Source organism: Talpa occidentalis, unplaced genomic scaffold, assembly GCF_014898055.3.
Source record: "Talpa occidentalis isolate TD23 unplaced genomic scaffold, MPIMG_talOcc4v2.1 talOcc4.4, whole genome shotgun sequence".
Lineage (NCBI taxonomy): Eukaryota > Metazoa > Chordata > Mammalia > Eulipotyphla > Talpidae > Talpa > Talpa occidentalis.
The window spans coordinates 7,038,016-7,056,859 of NW_023604295.1; the positions used below are offsets into that span (position 1 = coordinate 7,038,016).

At 43.4% G+C, this 18,844-nt stretch overlaps 1 protein-coding gene and 1 long non-coding RNA gene across 2 annotated transcripts in view; both read left to right on the forward strand.

Annotated features, from left to right (window-relative positions):
- The window catches only part of TMEM50B (transmembrane protein 50B), a 28,966-nt gene extending 19,427 nt beyond the window's left edge, over nucleotides 1-9,539 (forward strand). Inside the window, exons 5-7 of the mRNA XM_037525015.2 lie at nucleotides 2,680-2,772; nucleotides 5,773-5,830; nucleotides 8,009-9,539. Coding sequence (XP_037380912.1) covers nucleotides 2,680-2,772; nucleotides 5,773-5,830; nucleotides 8,009-8,054 — 197 coding nt within the window. The 3' untranslated portion in view covers nucleotides 8,055-9,539. The remainder of the gene's footprint in view (nucleotides 1-2,679; nucleotides 2,773-5,772; nucleotides 5,831-8,008) is intronic.
- A 5,844-nt stretch (nucleotides 9,540-15,383) lies between these two features.
- Nucleotides 15,384-18,483, forward strand: LOC129146813 (uncharacterized). The gene is made up of 3 exons (XR_008554075.1): nucleotides 15,384-16,356; nucleotides 17,041-17,109; nucleotides 17,776-18,483. It is a non-coding gene; the product is annotated as an uncharacterized LOC129146813 (long non-coding RNA).
- The last annotated feature ends 361 nt before the right edge of the window (nucleotides 18,484-18,844 follow it).

Here is an 18,844-nt window from a genome sequence, read left to right on the forward strand (position 1 = left end):
GCCATGCTGATGTGCTTTCTATTTTTGTAGTTTTGCCTTTTGTAGAATTTTATATAAGTGGAATCATATAGTAAGTATCATAACATTTTAAACAAATGAGTTGTAAAGAGCTTAGCTTTTAAAAAACATCTTTTAATTAAATTCATTTTTTTTTACTGTGGTAAGAACATACACATAACATAATGTAACTCTTTCAACAAATTTTGAGGTGCACAATACAGTATTCCACAGGCACATGGTTGTGTAACAGCTCTCCACAGCTTACTCATCTTGCAGAACTGAAACTTCATACCCTTGAACAGCAGCTCCTGGTTCCCCATCCTCCAACCCCGGCAGCCCTCAGTCTACTCTTTTTGTTTTTATGAGTTTGATTCGTATTGATACGTCATATAAGTGGAATTTAAAAAGAAGGAACTCCTGCCATATATGACAATACAGATGTACCTGGAGGACTGAGTGAGATAAATCAATCACAGAGGGACAAATTAGTTTTCTTTCCTACCTGACATTTTAAATGCTGATGCAGATTTCATAACTTCACTTCCTTTGGGGTGCATGAAGAACTGGGGAGTAGGGGGGTGACAGATGACAGGCAAACATAAATTCAGAGTCTGTGTGCATGTGCACACGGTCACTTCTTAGTCTGTCTTGTGGCCCAGCCTCAGCAGGTTAGGTCAGGAATGGGGGAGAATAAAGGTGAGGAAGCACGTACTAACCAGTGAGACTCCTGTGTATAGAGCACACAATAATTTCCTTGATCATTTTTGTTTAAAGAAATTTCTATGGATAATGCTATGAATTATGTCACTATTATCTTTTTTTTTTTTTAATAGAAAATTTCATTGTCACTTACCTAAAAGGTGGATCATATATTTGCCTTGGGTGTGGCGCCAAAAACCATATTTTTTACCCTCACGGAGTCTTAGACTTTATTCCATGATTATTCCCTACCCAGTTAAAATTCATGCTGCAGTCTGTGTGTACGTGTGGGTAGTGCAAGTTCCGAAGTCTCGTGCTTCTAGAGCTAAGGGCACACTGTCTTCCAGGCATGCACAAATTTTGCCACACTAAACTTTGATACTACATAAGTGACTTGCCACTTAGCCCCATTTAATTTCCAGAAAAATTTGCAAGAAAGTATAATCAAATCATAAATGTGCTATGATGGAAATAATGAATAGTGGAGCTATAAAAGAGAACAGGAGTCAGGAGACAAAGATCATCTACTTGGAATCTAAGACAAGATGGGACTCTTAAATGTCCCTTGACCTTGATCCTGAGCTTCCTTGTAGTCAAACCCAAAAATGTGTTTTAAATTTTTTTTGCTAGACAAAAGCATGCTCATTTTTCTTGTTTACTTTTATTAGGAAAGCTATGTGTGGCCCTACATAAAGAATATGAAGGAAAATATTTTTGATGGTTCCTTTTATTCACTTATATAGTTTGAGGATGTCTTTCTCCAGGGAACTACACGTCATTGTGTATTTCTGGAGATCTGCTTATTATAATAAAATATAGATACTTAATAACCCACATCTCTCAAATATCAGCTTTTCTAACAATGCTGTGCTTTGATTAGCGCTTCCTGCATATCTGGTGCCTAAAATGTATGAATCTCTGTTCAGTTAGTAACAAAATATCTGCAATTGAAAACATTTAGCTTTATGTAATGAAAATTGGCTTGGATTTTATTTTCACTTCAGCGGAGGTTTATTTTCCTTTCGTGGGACCATGGGCTGTCAAGACCTGTGGCCAGGGTCTGGCACAGATGTTAACCTGCTTTCCCAAAGATGTGTTGAGCCTACTCAGGTGTACCAAGGATTACTTTATTAAGATTTTGCTGTATAAATTTTATATATTAATAGAAAATTTCATTGTCACTTACCTAAAAGGTGGATCATATATTTGCCTTGGGTGTGGCGCCAAAAACCATATTTTTTACTCTCACAGAGTCTTAGACTTTATTCCATGATTATTCCCTACCCAGTTAAAATTCATGCTGCAGTCTGTGTGTACGTGTGGTGTGTGGGTAGTGCATGTTCTGAAGTCTCGTGCTTCTAGAGCTAAGGGCACACTGTCTTCACAGTGTGAACTCTACTGTGAACTCTACACAGTAGAGGGTTGAATTGCTGCTTCTGACCTTGAACTTCTAAGGGGCATGTGGTACAGGCTGGCTGCCTCAGCCATAAAAGACTGTACTTCTGAAGCTGGCCACTGTTTGCCCCATTTTGAGTAATAGTGTAATTTTAACATTAATGCGGGGCCTTCGTGTGCAGTCTCTCATTCGTGTAGGCTGATGGCTCTCTGAAGCACATTTTCTGCTTCTCTTAGAGCAGCCACAACACAGGGTAGTTTTTCAGTTAGGGTTTAATGCATGTAGTCAAGTGATTACTTATGAGACTTTCCTTGTTTAGTTTACGTAGCCAGTAGTTTCTCTGCCCAGTGGAAACGTAACTTTCCTTTTATCCCCTTTCAGGTGTGGGTTATAACCCTTTCAATTTTAAAGTTTTTTTTTTTTTAATTTCAGTTTTGTCTTTTTAATCTTCAGTTAATTGTCAAGCAGAACATATGTGCCTGTCTTGAGATGTATGACATAGTGTATATTATAATAACATTGTTTGTTCCTAAGACATAGAGCGGCAAAAATGAGCAAAATGCTAAAGCCTATTCCTCACACAGGTGCTCGTGTTTGGCTCTTCATTGGTTTCATGTTGATGTTTGGGTCACTTATTGCTTCCATGTGGATTCTTTTTGGTGCATATGTTACCCAGAGTAAGTATTTATTCCTCTTTTATTTTATACAAGAGACTCAGATATATTTGACTTAGATTTGGCTTAGTCTGTTAACTCCACCTGAAGTAAAATTTGGTTTACTCAGTTAGCTTGAAGATGTGACTGCATGAAGACGTGTAAGTTGTTTGATAGAACTTCTTAGTGGCCTCACTCAGTGCAGTGAGTTATCCTGGTTGGAAATCCAAGCCACTGACAAGACCATGGAGCTCTGGACCATCTCTTGAGTTTCTCATTTCCTTCCTCACCCTGGACAGCCAGACTGGAGGCGCATTTACTTGGGTCATAGTGATAATAGTGAGACACCTACCAGGTGTACAGTTCCTTATGTGCAGAGTGCTGAAAGTCAAGTTTTCCACAACCAGTTTGGTGGTGAAAACTAGCCTGAACTGACCTGGGACTCAGTATGGCCTTTATTCCATTCCAAAAGTATACTGGGCCTCCCCTGGTGGTGCAGTGGTTGAGCGCTGGGTTGCGAGGCTGCCTGCAGCCTCTGCAGCACCGATTCGATCCCCGGCCACCGGCGAGGGTCCCACCAAAAAAAAAAAAACAAAAAAAAAACCCCAAAAGTATACAGATGTTTTCTTGCAGCAATGTGATCTGTTTGTTTATGGACTGCTGGCCCAGACCCAGCTGGGGGTGCTGTGAACTATTTATGCTTTGTGTTACCCATTCTTAAATCTGAAAAATTTTGAATTCCAAAACAAATCGTGCCCTAACGGTTTCAGATAAAGAGGTTGTGGATCCTGTTATCCTTCTGTTCACCGGAAGCTCCTCTTTTCAATCTCAGCCTGTCATTTTTCAATCATAGGTATAGGGGGAGTGTTTTAAGGGCAAAACTGAAAATGTTTGTGGAGCTTTCCTGCAGGAACAGTGGATACAGAGGAGGGACAGTCTTGGCCCCTCACATCCATCCAGGACCAGTCTCAGCAGGTGCCTGGAAGCGTGGTTTACTGCTTCTCTTCCTTCACCCAAAGATGGCAGTCAGATTCAGATAACACAGCTTATTCGTCATCTGACCCCTCTGTCTCTGGTGCCAATCACTCTACTTCACTGTCACATTTCCTTGTCCTGACCCACAGCTGACCTTTGAATGCTTTTGAGGGAATTCCTTAAGTTTTGTTAGTATAAAATCTTGGAATACCTGTCCCTTTCACTTGGTACAAACAAGTCAGTACAAGTAGTTGACTAATGTTTAAATAACACTCCTCACCAAGTAGATTAAAATGTGTTATTTTAATTAATTAAAAATACTAATAGAGCACACACTAATTGGCATATCCTATAATCCAACCATTGAAAGTATACAGTTCTGTGTTTTTAGTAGATTCACAAAGTTGTGCTACCATCACCACAGTCCAGTTTTGGAACATTTTTATCAACGCCAAAGAAACCCTTTACACATCAGCAACTATTTCCTATTGCTCTTTCCTTTAGCCCTGGTCACCCACTGTCTGCTTTCTGTCTGTAGATTTGCCTCGTTATTGTCACTGGATTTGTAGGGGAAGTACATTTTGAGCTCATTTCATCCCTGACTCTAAGAAGGGTGAGCAGCTATTTTTGATTTCCTTGGAAATCTGCAGTTTCTGGAAGCTACATATGAAACTTTCTAGTTTTTATTGGGGAAAATGGGGATAAATTGTCACTCTTGAAAGATGTGGAAGGAGCCAGTAAGTTTGGAAAGGTTGTACATTCATTGGTTATATCTATAGAACGGGTATTTTTTTTAAAGATTTATTTGTTTATGCATGCAAGAGTTGGGGTGTAGGCCAGAAGTCGGGGGCCAGTGTGAGGATTCGCCAGAGATAGTGGGGAGCAGAACAGAACAAATACACTGGGGAGCAGTGGGTGAGACAGGAGAGGTCTGCCGTGCTATGTGGGTAGCTCCCTGGCTGGGGATCGAACTCTTGCTGCAGTGGCTGCTGATAGCTTCATAGTGCTGAGACTTGCACCACCAGGGACCTGGTATATTTTGAGAAATTTCATTATGGATCTCATCTTCATACTTCTACAGCATTGGTCATAGAGTCACTTTTCTCTTTATAAATGAATATGCTTTTACTTCAGAGAGCATTTCTAACGCATTTTAAATCTTTTACTGTACAGATTTCCTTCAAGTGTTATAATCGAATACCGCCTAACATTTATTACATAACACTTTCATTTATATAGTACTTAGGACAGTGTGTTGTACTATTCTATGCACACTATGGTTAGGTGCTATTGTAATGCCTGTTTTATAGATGAAGAAACTAAGGCATAATGAGGTTAAGTAATTTGCTTGTAGCCATTCAGTCAGTCAGTCAGTGGTAGAGTTAGGATTTAAATACAGGGGTCTGGCTCAAACTTGACACTCTCTGCCATGTACAGGGCTGCAAGAGCTAAAAACGGAACCACTCCCTTCATGATAGCCAATATTTTTAGTCAGCATTAACAGTCATAAAATTTAACTATCCACAGAATTTCAGTGGTTTCCAATTTTTTCCCTTTTTCTTCCTATGAAGACAGTAGCTTTTTCTTCTGGGAGAGATTCCATGAAAAAGCTTGATGACAGCTTCTGATGGTCCTTTTTATATCTCACATTGCGCAGTGAGATTCTTGAAATAGTGAAAGAAAGTAAATGAACAGACTATCAAATAATCACAAATTTAATTTGATCTAACATTTTGTATTTCTACAGGAGTAACAAGGTGAGCTGTTGCTTCCTCTGCAGTTTGCAGGCAGTGAAAACTAGAGCAGTTACTTCAGACAGAATGAAAGCCTGATAAATGCATTGTCTTTTGTCCAGACTGAGAGCAATCCTTGGTTTTGAGAAGATGAGATTGACTTTTTCTTATTGTGATTTAATTGTAGATTTCTTAGAGTTAAGGGATAATAGCAGCATTATACAGAGCATGGCAGTATGAATGGCACAGATACTTTGCCATTGTGCCTTTTGCTTCTATATATAATCTCCTAATGTGTTTTACTTTATATGTGCAGATACTGATGTTTATCCAGGACTAGCTGTGTTTTTCCAAAATGCACTTATATTTTTTAGGTAAGTTGCCTAATTTCTTAACCAAACCTATAACATTTAAAGGATTATCATCTTTATTATATGAGCAGCAAGGACAATAGAACATGTATAAATCCCTTAAGTTAGGTAAAATATATAGAACTTATTATAAAAGGTAAAAAAATTCTATTGTATAAGAATGTAACAGCCATCTAATTAGGGGTCCTGCTATGTGCCAAATCCTCAGCTGGATGTTATGTATGTTACATTTTAAATTCCCGTTTAATTATCTTAAGTCTGTAAATCAGTTTGTGCTGTAGTTTTATGAATGAAGAAATAAGGCTCAGCACTTAACTTAAGGACACCCAGCTAGTCAGTGCAGAGCTGAAATCTGAACCCTGACTGCTGTTTCCACAGCCTTTCGTTAAACAAACAAAAAAGCATGACAAAAAACATAGTAGGTACATTTATTGAAGAAAGAAAGAAATCAGAACTCACATAACAGGGTATAAATTGTAATAAAAAAAACCTGATTGGGAAACTAGATTTTCTGCTTGGTTTTCAAGATAAAGTATTTAAAAAAATATTAAAAGTATTTTTTTGCATCAGTCTTCTCAAAAGTCCCAAAAATGAAACCCAAATCCTGTGCTTTTCAGTTTGAATGTCTTTTAATATCAAAATAGGTCTTTTAGTTATCTATTTGTCAAATTATATTCCTCTCATGAGCCCCACACAATCATAAAGATTTAAGTCTTGAATTTTGTTTTGTTACCAGTTTTGAGCAATTTGATTATGGTGTGTGGTTCTTTTGCTTGCAGTTCATTGAGTGTTTTGGATTTGTGGGTTTATGATTTTTATCAAGTTTGAATTCAGCCATTATTTCTTCAAGTAGTATTTTTTTGGTCTATCCTGCCTTCTTGTATTTAGTTGCATGTATATTAGGCGCAAGTTCTCATGTTTGTTTTCTCTGTGTTTCAGTTTGGATAGTCTCTACTGTTATATCTTTAAAGCACCATCAAAGCAGTGCGCATCTAGGAATATTTAGTCCCCTGACTAAGGCAGTTCCCTTCCTGATATCCATGAAGTCTGAGGTTTCCCCACCCGGCCTAAGAGATTGGGAAGTCTTCCCAGTGGAAGATGGGAGCTCTGGGAATTGTTTTCTCCAGCACACTTTGCCTTGCCTGGGGCACTTCCTCAGTGTAGCAGCTGTGTGCCCTACCCAGAGACTGGCAAGTCATCCCGCCAACTGTGGGCCTCCTGTTCAGGGGTACAGTTCCTGCATCTCTGGCCACTCTTCCTTGTTTCCTTTGCAAGTTGATCTTCTACCTCCTGGCCATTAAATTTGAAGTTCCTTAAGGCACTGTTACAGAATTTTCCTTCTCTACTTTCTTTACTTTCTCTAGGTGAGTTCTTCATACTTAGGACATTAACAATTGCCTCTGTGCTGATGAGCACAGATTTCTCCATGCACGTTTACACAACCTGGCAACTTCCCACTGAGATCTTCTTGGGTGGTTGACATTTCAAATCCAACGCATCACCACGTCTTCAAAAGTCAGGGTTCCAGAGTGTTCCATCTCTGCACCTCTCCCTTTCCTGCTACCCTTTGCTGAGAAAGTTTTAGCTCTCAGTCTGTCGTCACTTCCTAAGGAACACCTTCTTGTCCTCTGTGTGGGTCAGATGCTTATATTCCATGCTCATGGTACCATGGTCCTCACCTTTATAGCAATTTTCTTTTGTAGTTGGAATTTGATTGTCTCTCTTATTAGACTCTTAACTCCGCTAGTGAGTACATTATTTTCGTTTTGACTCACATTGCAGTCCTAGCACTCGGCCAGAGCCAGGGGCATGGCCAGTACTTAGTCTACAGTAATTATTTGTTAAATGGATGCAGAACTGCAACTGGTCTGTTCAGGATGCTTCAGCCATTGCAACTCAACTGTCACAGAGCACTCTACTCCCACAGCTGAAAAGTGGTCCCACAGCCTGACACTGAGAAACGCCCCTTTTCCTTAGGAGCTCACTGTCCAGTTGAGAAAGGATGTTTAAGTTCAGCTATCAAGGTCAACACACTGCTTTATAAAACAAACTAATTCAGACCAGTCCCACACCTTGAATTGTAGAAATTGATACAAAGTGATGAGTGAGGTACCTGTCAGTATATTTAGAAAGTGAATTCCCTGTGATCTTTCCTCATGATTTATTTTCATATCTTTCTAGCACTCTGATCTACAAATTTGGAAGAACCGAAGAACTATGGACCTGAGACCAATTCTTAAATCACATTTTCCTTTTGTTATATTCTATTTGTAGATAAGTTTTTATCTTTCAATATAATTTACACATTGCCAAATGGGAGAGATTGTACATTAAATGTTTTGTTTCTTTACACTTTTATGCTCTGAGTTTTGAAGTACTTTTATGAAAATTTCTGTCATTTTTCATTGACTTGACTGTTAATCTATTCATAATATGAAATATAGCTGGGATGATGAGTATCGGCTTTTTTATTCCTGAGGATGGAAAGCTTGATGTGTTCACGATGCCAGGGTTGCCTCATCATGTCATTTTAAAGGTCACTACTTGGTTTTAGATTCTCTAATTTCAGAACTTGGGTGAAAATACAGTTCCGTTGATCTGAAATAAGCACTGAGCCATTAAAAAGGGCAAGTTGTAGTTTATTTTGGTTTAAAAATGAGATTTTTTTTTAACAAGGAAAAGTGTTTGTTCTTATGTATTAAAAATGGACTTTTATACGGAGATTTTTTAAATACCTGAAGGACTAGTTTGAAAGTCTCTTTTGAAAGTTTTTAATGTGACTTTGAGAAGTGATGGGTAATGCTTGATCAGATAAGCTCAGTTTTGTATGGTTAATGTAAAAAGACTAAGACAGCTCAGCAACATGCTTCTTATAAAGGCAGCTTGAACAATCTGTCTAGTGGGACTCTCTTGTCAGCCTACTGTTATCTGACAATACAAAATTTAATAGTAAGCAAGTGTGAGACAACTGCAGTTAAACAGCATGAACCATATAACCAAAGTGAACAATTAGTTTCAAGTTAAAGCAGTTCTTCCCAGCAAGAATTATTATGAACTAGTGAAAAATAAGGCATTTCATCCCCGTAGTTAGACTGCAAGTCTCTTTTAACTTCAGCTCTCAAATTCTGGGTGAACTCTTCCTGCAGAATATATCTTCAATCTGAAAGTTCATACTCAGACAGAAACTTCTTTTGCCAACTTTGAAACACTGTATTTGCACTGTGTGTGTGTTTACTCCTTATAAGAGATTTCAAAGGCACCCTTGGGTCTGCACTGCTACTTGTTGCTTTCCTTTGTTACACAGGTTTGTTATACAGGGAAAAGGTGATTTTATAGACTTTGGTTGTAAGACAAAATATCAATGGTATTATATGCAGCTTCTAATGCAAGCCTTATTTTGCTTAACTTCCACCCTCTTTGAGGGGATTGACTGCACAGAGTATGAAGCAGCTGTGGATTGCTGTGCCTTTGTCTAGATACCACCTTGTTTAATTCCTTCTTTGTTGTTTTGTCCTCAAAATGTCAGTAAACTTTGTCTTGCTTCCAACATATTGTAAGACTAAGTACTTGTTTCCATTCTCTTGTAATCTATTGCAATAAATATTACTTCTCACACGTTCTGATACCTTCAGATCTGTTGGAGAAAAACCTAAATTGGTTTATTGTTTATTATTTAATCATTCAAGTGGGCCCAGTCAAAGAAGCAGTTTATTTCTGTAAAGAGAAATATATTCAAACTTGTAAAATGCCAGTATGAAGGCTAATGAAGACATCTCAGAAAATCAACTGAAAATAATAGCTATTTTTTCCTATTCTTGACTCTGCCCTGAATTTAATTGTGAGCAAGTTATTTAATTTCCCTGTTCCCCCATTTCAAAAGGGAAATTATGTTATATCTACTTTCTTTTTTTTTTTTTAATAGAGGCATGTTTTTTTTATTTGTTTGTTTGTTTTGTTTATACATGCACTGGGTACAGTCAGAAGCGTGGGAGGGTGAGAGAATTCACCAGGGTCAGAGCGGGGAGCAGAGCAGGCAGAAGGACCGAAGTACACTGCTGAGGGGAGCAGCGGGCGGCAGGAGAGGTCTGCGCACCATGTGGGACCCTCCTCTGGTGGCCGGGGAGCAGCCGGGGATCGAACCGGCGCCGCAGAGGCCGCGGGCAGCTTCGCAACCCAGCGCTCAACCGCTGCGCCACCTGGGAGGCCCTGTTATATCTACTTTCACAGACACTATGAGTTAGAAAAGGTAGAGTCCTTCATAATCATTTAAAAACATGGGATTCTATGAATATAAACATCTCCCTGTTACGCAGGTTGAATGACTGTTGAATCTGAGTGCCTTTAGTGTTGTGTATAGCCCAATATTACCAAAACATTCTACTTTATTAATTACACTGTTTGAGATCCTTATTGCATTCTTTGTGGAGTTGCCACTGATGAAAAACCTCAGAGGCTTGATTTTTCCATTATATAAACTTGATGTATATCAGCATAGTAAAGCAGGATTGAAGACAAAGATTGATGCTGTCAAACCACGTAACATTTACTACTTGAACAAGAGACCCAAGAGTGTTTGACATAGATTCTTTGAATTCAGTTTCTTTACTTTTTTTTTTAATGATGGGAGTGCTTTTAATCATCATGTCAACTCAGGAGCCATTTTCATGGCTCCATTTTAGATTTAATTACTTCATAAGTATTTTTTTAAAGATTTATTTATGCATACAAGCAATGGGGTACAGGCCAAAGGTGTGGGGGTGTGTGTGTGCAAGAGAACCCACCAGAGAGCAGGGAACAGAACAGGTGGATTGACTGAAACACACTGCTGAGGGGAGCAGTGGGTGAGTCAGGAGAGGTCTGCTGCGCCATGTGGGCAGCTCCCTGGCCGGGGATCAAACTCATGCTGCAGTGGCTGAGGACAGCTTCACAGGTTGCATCTTAACGCCTTGTGACACCAGGGAGGCCCCTCATAAGTAAATTTAAAAGTAGCCACCACCATGTGGAGGAAAAGAAAACTTTATTTTTGGAGCCAAAATTTGAGGGTTAACTCAGGAGAGAGCAGTCCAATGGGAGAAGGATCCCAACCAGCTGTTTTCTTTGCCCCTTCCTGAGTAGGATCCAGCTTACACATACAGTTAGGATAGGCGTGATTGGGGTTGTTCTCAAGCAAGCTTATCAGGGAAACAAAATACTAGTTTTCACAGGCATTTAACTTCCCTAACAACCTGAGAGAATGACAGGCATTCTTTAAAGTCAGGATTGTTCTCTCTTTGGTAGATGCAATTTGCATGTTAGTCTGTAATGGCAGGAAGAGGCACAGTGCAGGTTCTCTACAATTCCAGCAGACAGGGTAAGGAGAAGAGAGTCCTAAGTGGCTTTTCAGGCTTTATTGGGATTTACCAGGTACACAGCAGGCAGGGGTGCTGGGGGGCCAGGAGGCTGGCAGACCTCCCAGCCCCCAGCAAGTCTTCACTCTGGGCTCTCTGGTGTTCTCCCGTGGCCTTGTTCTCTGCTCCTCTCGTGGTTCTGCTGGTGTACCAGTGATGTAGCCCTTATAAGTTCATTCTCTCAGCCCAGGTGTACCCACTTACGCATGCCCACATCCTATTCCAGGTGCCCACCATCTGGCATGCATTCAGGACCACAGGGATCCATCATCTATCCTAATGGCGGGAGGGCAGAAAAGTCTGATATCATTTCCTTACCCTACATAGTTTCATGCCAGCAAGCACAGGAAAGGTTCACAATGGATTCAGGCAGACAGATAAAGGAGAGTCCTGGAGCCTTTGGTGGATTTTTAGGCCCTAATGCTCTCTCAGGGAGCCAGCTACACGGGCACGCCAGGCATGGAGGAGGCACGGTCCAGGCAGGTAGGGGGCTGGGAGGCAGGCAGGCAATGGAACCTCCCAGCCCTGGACGAATCTGCTCTTTCCCCGGGCTCTCTCTGGCCTTTCCCTCCTGTGGTCTCTCCTCCTATGCAGTCCCACTGCTGATCCTCTCATAGCCATAGTCTGTCTCTGAGTGACACTGCCTTGAGCCTCTAGGCTCAGGTGCGCACACTTAAGCATGCCCGCACTCATGCTCCAGGTGTCAAAATCAAGATAAAAGCTGCCAGGGTTAACCTCCCCCGGTCTCTCACCCACATCTGTTTCAAACAGTCCAGGACCAAGAAGCAAGTGCAGTTTCCACATGTGCTTCCTCCAGTTCTCCTTGCTCTCCATCCTGCTTCCTTCCTTCTCCAGTCTCCTCCAGCTACTCCTCCCCCTTGCTCAGCTCCACCCTCTTTGGGTGGGGCAGGGAACCTGGAACTTCCCCCTTTTTCCTGGGCACCACCCTGTTACACAAATACTGAACCTTTGCTCCTACGGGAAGTAACAGCTAAGCCTGTTGGTACATTTTCCCTCACTATCAAGGTCAATATATGACTTTGATACATGTGTATAAGCTGTTTTAAAACACCTTATGTAGCATATTGTTAGTTCTTTAACCTTGAACTCAAAACAACACTCACTCAGGCCTGAAGGAAGCTTCTATAACTCATGTATTTTCTCCATATGCCCCAACAGAGCCTTCTTATTCTTTGGAACACTAGAGAGCTCTTCAGTTCTATGCTTGGGGACCATTTTACACAGTGAAAACACTAACAAAACACAAACATGTGACAATGGCACTAATTGACCATGAAATAGAGCACTTGTTTATAGCACGAGAGCTGAAACAAGGCAGAGTGCTCTTGTTCCACCTCTGCTGGGCTTGTGCAGTTGAGGCAACTCAAATTATTCCACACTCTGCAAGTACCTGGACGGTGCCATGAATATTCATCTGGGAGTTCCGTTTTAGCAAGTAGGTTGTTGACAATGGGCTCACTGCCTGATGCACATAGAAGCCAAAATTATGACACTGACTTTGAGAAAAGGATGAGTTTATTGGAAGTCTACAGGCAAGGAGACAGAAGACAAGGCTGAAATCTGTCTCCTCAATCTGGGGCTCTAGTGCCAGCAAGCCCAGGGCAGGTTCACTATCCATTCAGGCAGACGGATAAAGGAGAGTCCTGGAGCTCTCAGTGGGTTTTTCAGGCTGTAGTGCTCTCTGAGGGAACCAGGTACACAGGCACACTGGTCAGGGAGGCTGGCATGCAAGGAGGAAGACACCGGTCAGGCAGTGGGGGGCTGGAGGTAGGCAGGTAACAGAGCCTGCTGCCCTCAGCAGTGGATTTCAGTAAATTCACCTGTTCTGCTCCCCACTCTGTCTCTGGTGAATCCTTTCACCCCCTGCACCTCTGGCCCACACCCTAGTTCTTCTACACACACACACACACACACACACACACACACACACACACACACACACAATTTTAAAAAAAGAAAAGAAAAAGGCTTCCAATGGAGTCATTCGTACCAGGCCTCCGACCAGACTTAATTGCAGTTTTGGCCTCTCCCAAAAGTGTATCTTAAATCAATCTGGAGTTCCCTGATTGGCACCAAGGTGGCCCACGCACTGAGGCAAGCTAGTTTTACCTGAAATGGATCTTTCTTTTGTTAAACTGCTCCACCTCCTTTTTCTCTATAAATACTCTATTTTGTGTGAGGCCTTGCAGCCCCTAGATTGGATGCTGCTGATCCCTGAATTGTTCAATAAAGCCAATTAGATCTCTAAATTTGTGAATTACATTTTTTGTTAATACTGCAAAACTGGCAATTTACTGCAGTATTTTGAAAAAATAGGGAGAAATTGTTGAGGGAGTGACTCTTGGAGAATAGAATGTAGGAATTAGCAAAAGGAGCAGGAAACTTAGGTGTGGATGCTGCTGGCTTGGGAAAAAGCCAGTGATAGCCAGACGTGGAGAATAAAGTAGTAAGGATGGAGCTAGGAAGAGAATTTTCACTGGCAGGGTCGCTAAAAGATTCTGGTGTGGGAGATGAGGTTCCTTTATGTGTGTGTGTGTGTGTGTGTTTGATACATGGATTAAGGTGGGATTCTTTATGTTTAGGTTGATTTACCTAATTCTAGCTCTGCCATGTATTAGCTATGAGACCCCAAGACTGACCGCCTGTCTGTGTTTGCGAATTAGCCTGAGGAAATGCTTGTGCCGGGAAACTGCCAGTGGTTACTGTGCACATTCTTTTTTCCCATGGCTTTGCCTGGAGAAAGGGTGTGTCCTTCTGCTCTCAGTGACTCCCCACTCTGGACACAAGATGGCGTGCCATCCTAAAAAACCCAAGAATCTCAAGTCAGCTGGTTTAATCATTACTCTCAGGTTTACCTTTTTGTGGCAGTATTAACGCAGTTGAAGCCATTTTACATGGGGTTTTCTGAGCATGACCGATGCTGCTTCTGCTTTGTCTTTTTTATTTTTTTAGCTGTAGCAAATAGGATATTTTAAATTTCCACCACATGTAAGGGTAGTCGGGTAGGCCTTCCCAATCCTGATGGGTTAATGCCAGTGTAGAGGGCACTGGATCTTTGATTTTGGAACATCTTGGGCTACCTCCCTCACCCCCAGGTGGAGATGGAAAACCAGAGAACTCTTCAAAAAGGCCGTGAAGAGAGCTTATTTCCAACCTCCATACCAGGGGCCAAAAATTGATCCACTGTGTTGTTATGTGTGTTTATTTCCTATCATGAAAGTTGTGGAATTAGACATTGAGTAACTTTTTACTTTGACTTTTAACTTTAGGCTTACAGGAAAGTTACAAAAATAGGTCAGAGAATTCCTGCATAACCTTCAGATTACCTCAGTGGTAACATGTTACCACCTTTTAGTCATTTTTTTCCTGAGTTATTTCTCAATATGCTGCAGACAGAATGCTTTTTAAAAAGCCCTTCACTGCTATAGGGTTTATTTCCCCATCTCACAATTGTGCAATCCCAAAGTAAGCACTTAATTCCAATTTTGCCAGTTGTCCTAGCAATGTGCTCAGAATTGTGTCCATGATCACTTGTCGCGTTGAATTGTGTTCCTTCAGGGACCCTCAACTCCCCAACGAGTCTTCAGCCTTTGGCTTTTGCAACTAGGTCATTCTTTTTTTTTCTTTTTTTAAATTTTATTTTTAAGATTTATTTATTTATTTATTTATTTACACAAGCACTGGGTAGGTACAGTCAGAAGCGCGGGAGGGTGAGAGAATTCACCAGAGCCAGAGCAGGGAGTAGAGCAGGCAGAAGGACCGAAGTACACTGCTGAGGGGAGCAGCGGGCGGCAGGAGAGGTCTGCGCGCCATGCGGGACCCTCCTCCGGTGGCCCGGGAGCAGCCGGGGATCGAACCGGCGCTGCAGAGGCTGCGGGCAGCTTCGCAACCCAGCGCTCAACCACTGCGCCACCGGGGAGGCCCTGCAACTAGGTCATTCTGAAGATTGCAGACAAGTTGTTTTTTGGGTGCCCCTCAATCTGGATTTGGCTGGTGATCCTCCATGATTAAATTCAGGTTATGGGCTTGGGGCAGGGATATAGAAGCAAGGTTTTGTTATGTCTTTGTAGACCTCGATTCAGCAAGCAGCCATCCATCCCGGGGTTGGTGATTTTACTTCGCCTGCTCAAGGCGGCTCTACCAGGTTTCTCCACTGTGAAGTGATTACTTTTCTTGCTGGTACCTACTAAAGTACTTTGTGGGGAGAGAGACTGATTAACAAATCAAACGGAACAAATTTATTGTCTTTTTTACTCACAGTGTGATCTGCCCTGTGATTGGACTGAAGGGATTTACAATTTGTCTGTACCAGGCATGGAACCAAGCTATTCCGCAGTCGGGCAAACCTGGGTGAGAGGAATTTCTCACATTGCTGCACATAAGCTAATGTCTGTGAAAGGATTGGCGCAGTAAAGAGAAGGAGAGCCAGACCAGGTTTGTCACAGGCAGGAAACTTTATTTGAGCTCCTGGGCGAGGTTCACGGACCCAAGGTGAGGATCGGTGAAGTCACGCGCCTTGCCAGGGGGAGGGATGCTTTTCTAGGGTGAGGAGAGGTCTGGTGGGGAAACTGGGTTTGCTCGGTTTGGTAGGGCGGGAAAAGGTTTATTGTCTGATTTTTTCTATGTGGGGGCTTCCTCATTCCTGCCCCCTGCGGCGACCTTTCAGTCTGTCCTAGAGACGCTGAGAGAGCCCCTTTCTCTGCCCCATTCAGCCTCCAGCTCCTGTGAGGGGAGGCTCCTTTTCCACCCCAGGCCCATCAGTCAGCACCTCACCCTGCTGGACTTGCCAGCCAGCACAAGGGGCTCATCCCGCGCCTTCCTCCCCAGGACACACACCTGCCCAGTGGGCTGCCTGCAAGTACGGGCACTGCACAGCCTCCAGGGGTTGCTATTCACAGGCGTGTACCAGAGAGTTACTGTTCATGTAAATAGAAAATTTGAGGCACTTGAAAGCGTGTCTTGAAAGATGGTTGCTTTATCTAATCCACACAAAGGTAGCTGGTGGGATCAAGGCCACTGCCAGCCTGAGATCACCGTGTCTAGGAGACCTGTTGTTGGCACCGGGTCCACTTTCCTCCATCTGTCTCCATAATCCTAGACTGTGCCAGCCTTCCCTAGCAGGTGGGTCACAGAACAGCCTGAGGCTCACATACCCCGCCTCCCACATGTGACCCCCTAAATTAGATCCTCTCAGGGCCAAATGGGGTTTTATGGGGCCTTCTGTGACTGTGTAACCTAAACGATGGGGTGGGCCTGCTTTCTCCTGTCCCATGAGCACTTGGTTGCAGAGATGAGGGGTCAGCAAACTTTCTTTGAAGGGCCAGGTGTAACTATTTTAGGCTTTGCAGGCAGTTTCTGTTGTCAAGACGCTATTCGGCTTGCAGGGCAGAAGCCACCCTGGACAATCCACCAGTGAATGGGTATCACGGCCTTCCAGCTGAACTTCATTTATGAAATGCAAACTTCATGTACTTTTCATGTGTGATGAACTAGTCATTTGATTGTTTCCATCATTAAAAAATGCAAAACTTATTGTTAGTTCACAGGCCACGCAAAAGCAGGAAGCTGGCTGGATTTGGCCCGTGGGTTGTAGTCGCTCTGGTACAGAGGCTTCATGAGATTGCTTCCAATGCAAATGTTTTATGATTTTGTACTTGGCTTGACTAGAAATTATACTCCCAAGTGTCTGTAATCCCACTGACTGGTCATTTGATTTACAAAGTAGAACCATGTGTTTCTAATTGGAAACACCTGTAAGAAAAGGAGACTCTTTAAAATTCCCTTTCCTTTCTCTGGGTTTAATAGGCCAGCCCTATGCCTACTTGGGATGCCTACTGAGCTAGGATGGGAAGAGCCTGGAAATGTGGACTCCAGGTGAGCCCAGTGTGGTGTTGCTGTCTGTCCCTCCCCCAGGAGGCAATGACCTTGGAGAGCCTGGTCCGTGAGCGGCATCTGTAATTGTGCTGGCCTCGGGCTTGGACTCTGGGTCTGTCACTAACTTAAACGAAGAAGAGCCTTTCTGGGCCTGGACCACAGCATCCTCCTGCTCCAGGACACCACACTAGACTGTTTCTGCCCTGACCCCAGCTTGGCCTTCTCCGGCTCCAGCCCCCACAACAGCCTATTTGCCCTGAGGAGCTGTTACCCATTTTGTGCAGAGTGGCACACACAGCTTCCTTTTCTTCCTTTTTTTTTTTTTTTTAAGATTTATTTTTATTTATTTATACAAGCACTGGGTACAGTCAGAAGCGTGGGAAGGTGAGAGAATTCACCAGAGCCAGAGAGGGGAACAGAGCAGGCAGAAGGACCGAAGCACACTGCTGAGGGGAGCAGCGGGTGGCAGGAGAGGTCTGCGCGCCCTGTGGGACCCTCCTCCGGTGGCCGGGGAGCAGCCGGGGATCGAACCGGCGCTGCAGAGGCTGCGGGCAGCTTCGCAACTCCGCTTAACCGCTGCACCACTGGGGAGGCCCTTCCTTTTCTTTTTTATTGAAGTAACATTGTGTAGGGTAAATGAATTAATCAGACTTTTTATGCCACTAGCCTCTGTGTCTGTCACCTGTGGCCTTGATGGTGTTAACGCAGAAGGCTCTTGGGAGCGTGGATGCGGGCACACGTGCCTGATTGTGGACACCTGGAGTGTGGGTGTGCACGCATGTGGACGTGTGCACACCGGAGCCTAGAGGCTGGGATAAAAGCAGCGTCAGCGTCAGCAATGAAGAGGATGAGCAGCGTGACTATAGAACAGGTGGGACCACGAGATGACGCCAGAGAGAGCGAGAGAGGCCAGAGAGAGCCCAAAGAAAGATGGTAGAGATTTGGGGGTCTGGGAGGCTCCGTTGCTTGCCTCCCAGCCCCGCTGCACGGCCCATGCCAGCCTCCTCACAAGCCAGCCTCCCGGCCTGCTGTGCCTGAGCGCCTGGTTCCCTGAGAGCATTAAAGCCTGAAAATTCCACCGAGGGCTCCGGGGCTCTACCCGTCTGCCATAGTGACCCTGCCCTGCTTGGCGGCACAAGACATTGCATCATAACGTGATGTAAGTTTCGGGTGTTCATGGTCGACAACCAATGTGGGAATGTACATTACATTAAGGTCACCAAAGTCCAAAAATCTCCCCTTCTCCTCTTTATCCTGATCTACCTGACCTGTCCCCTTTTCTCTTCATTTCTGGCAACCAGAATTGGTCTTGTCGCCCACAGGTTTATTTTCTGTAGTCAGACGAGCTGAGCTAACTTTCTGCAGGAAGTGAGCTGTCTGCCTTTCCTCGGGGGGGGGGGGGGGGGGGGGGGGGGGGGGGGCGGGGCGCCCTATTAGCCAACTCTTTCTAGCCCATCCCCCCTCCTGTGAGAGCCCATGGCCCAGCAGGGGAAACTTCTGTCTTCAGTTTCCTAAATGAGTTATGCTGGGTCTTTGCTGTTTCCACTTTTTTTTTTTTTTAAAGATTTACTTATGCATACAAGAACTGGGGTACAGGCCAGAGGTGCGGGGGTGGGGTGAGGTAAGAGGATTCACCAGAGACAGGGAGGGGAACAGAGCAGGGGGATCTACTGAAATCCACTGCTGAGGGGAGCAGTGGGCGAGACAGGAGAGGTCTGCTGCGCCATGTGGGTCA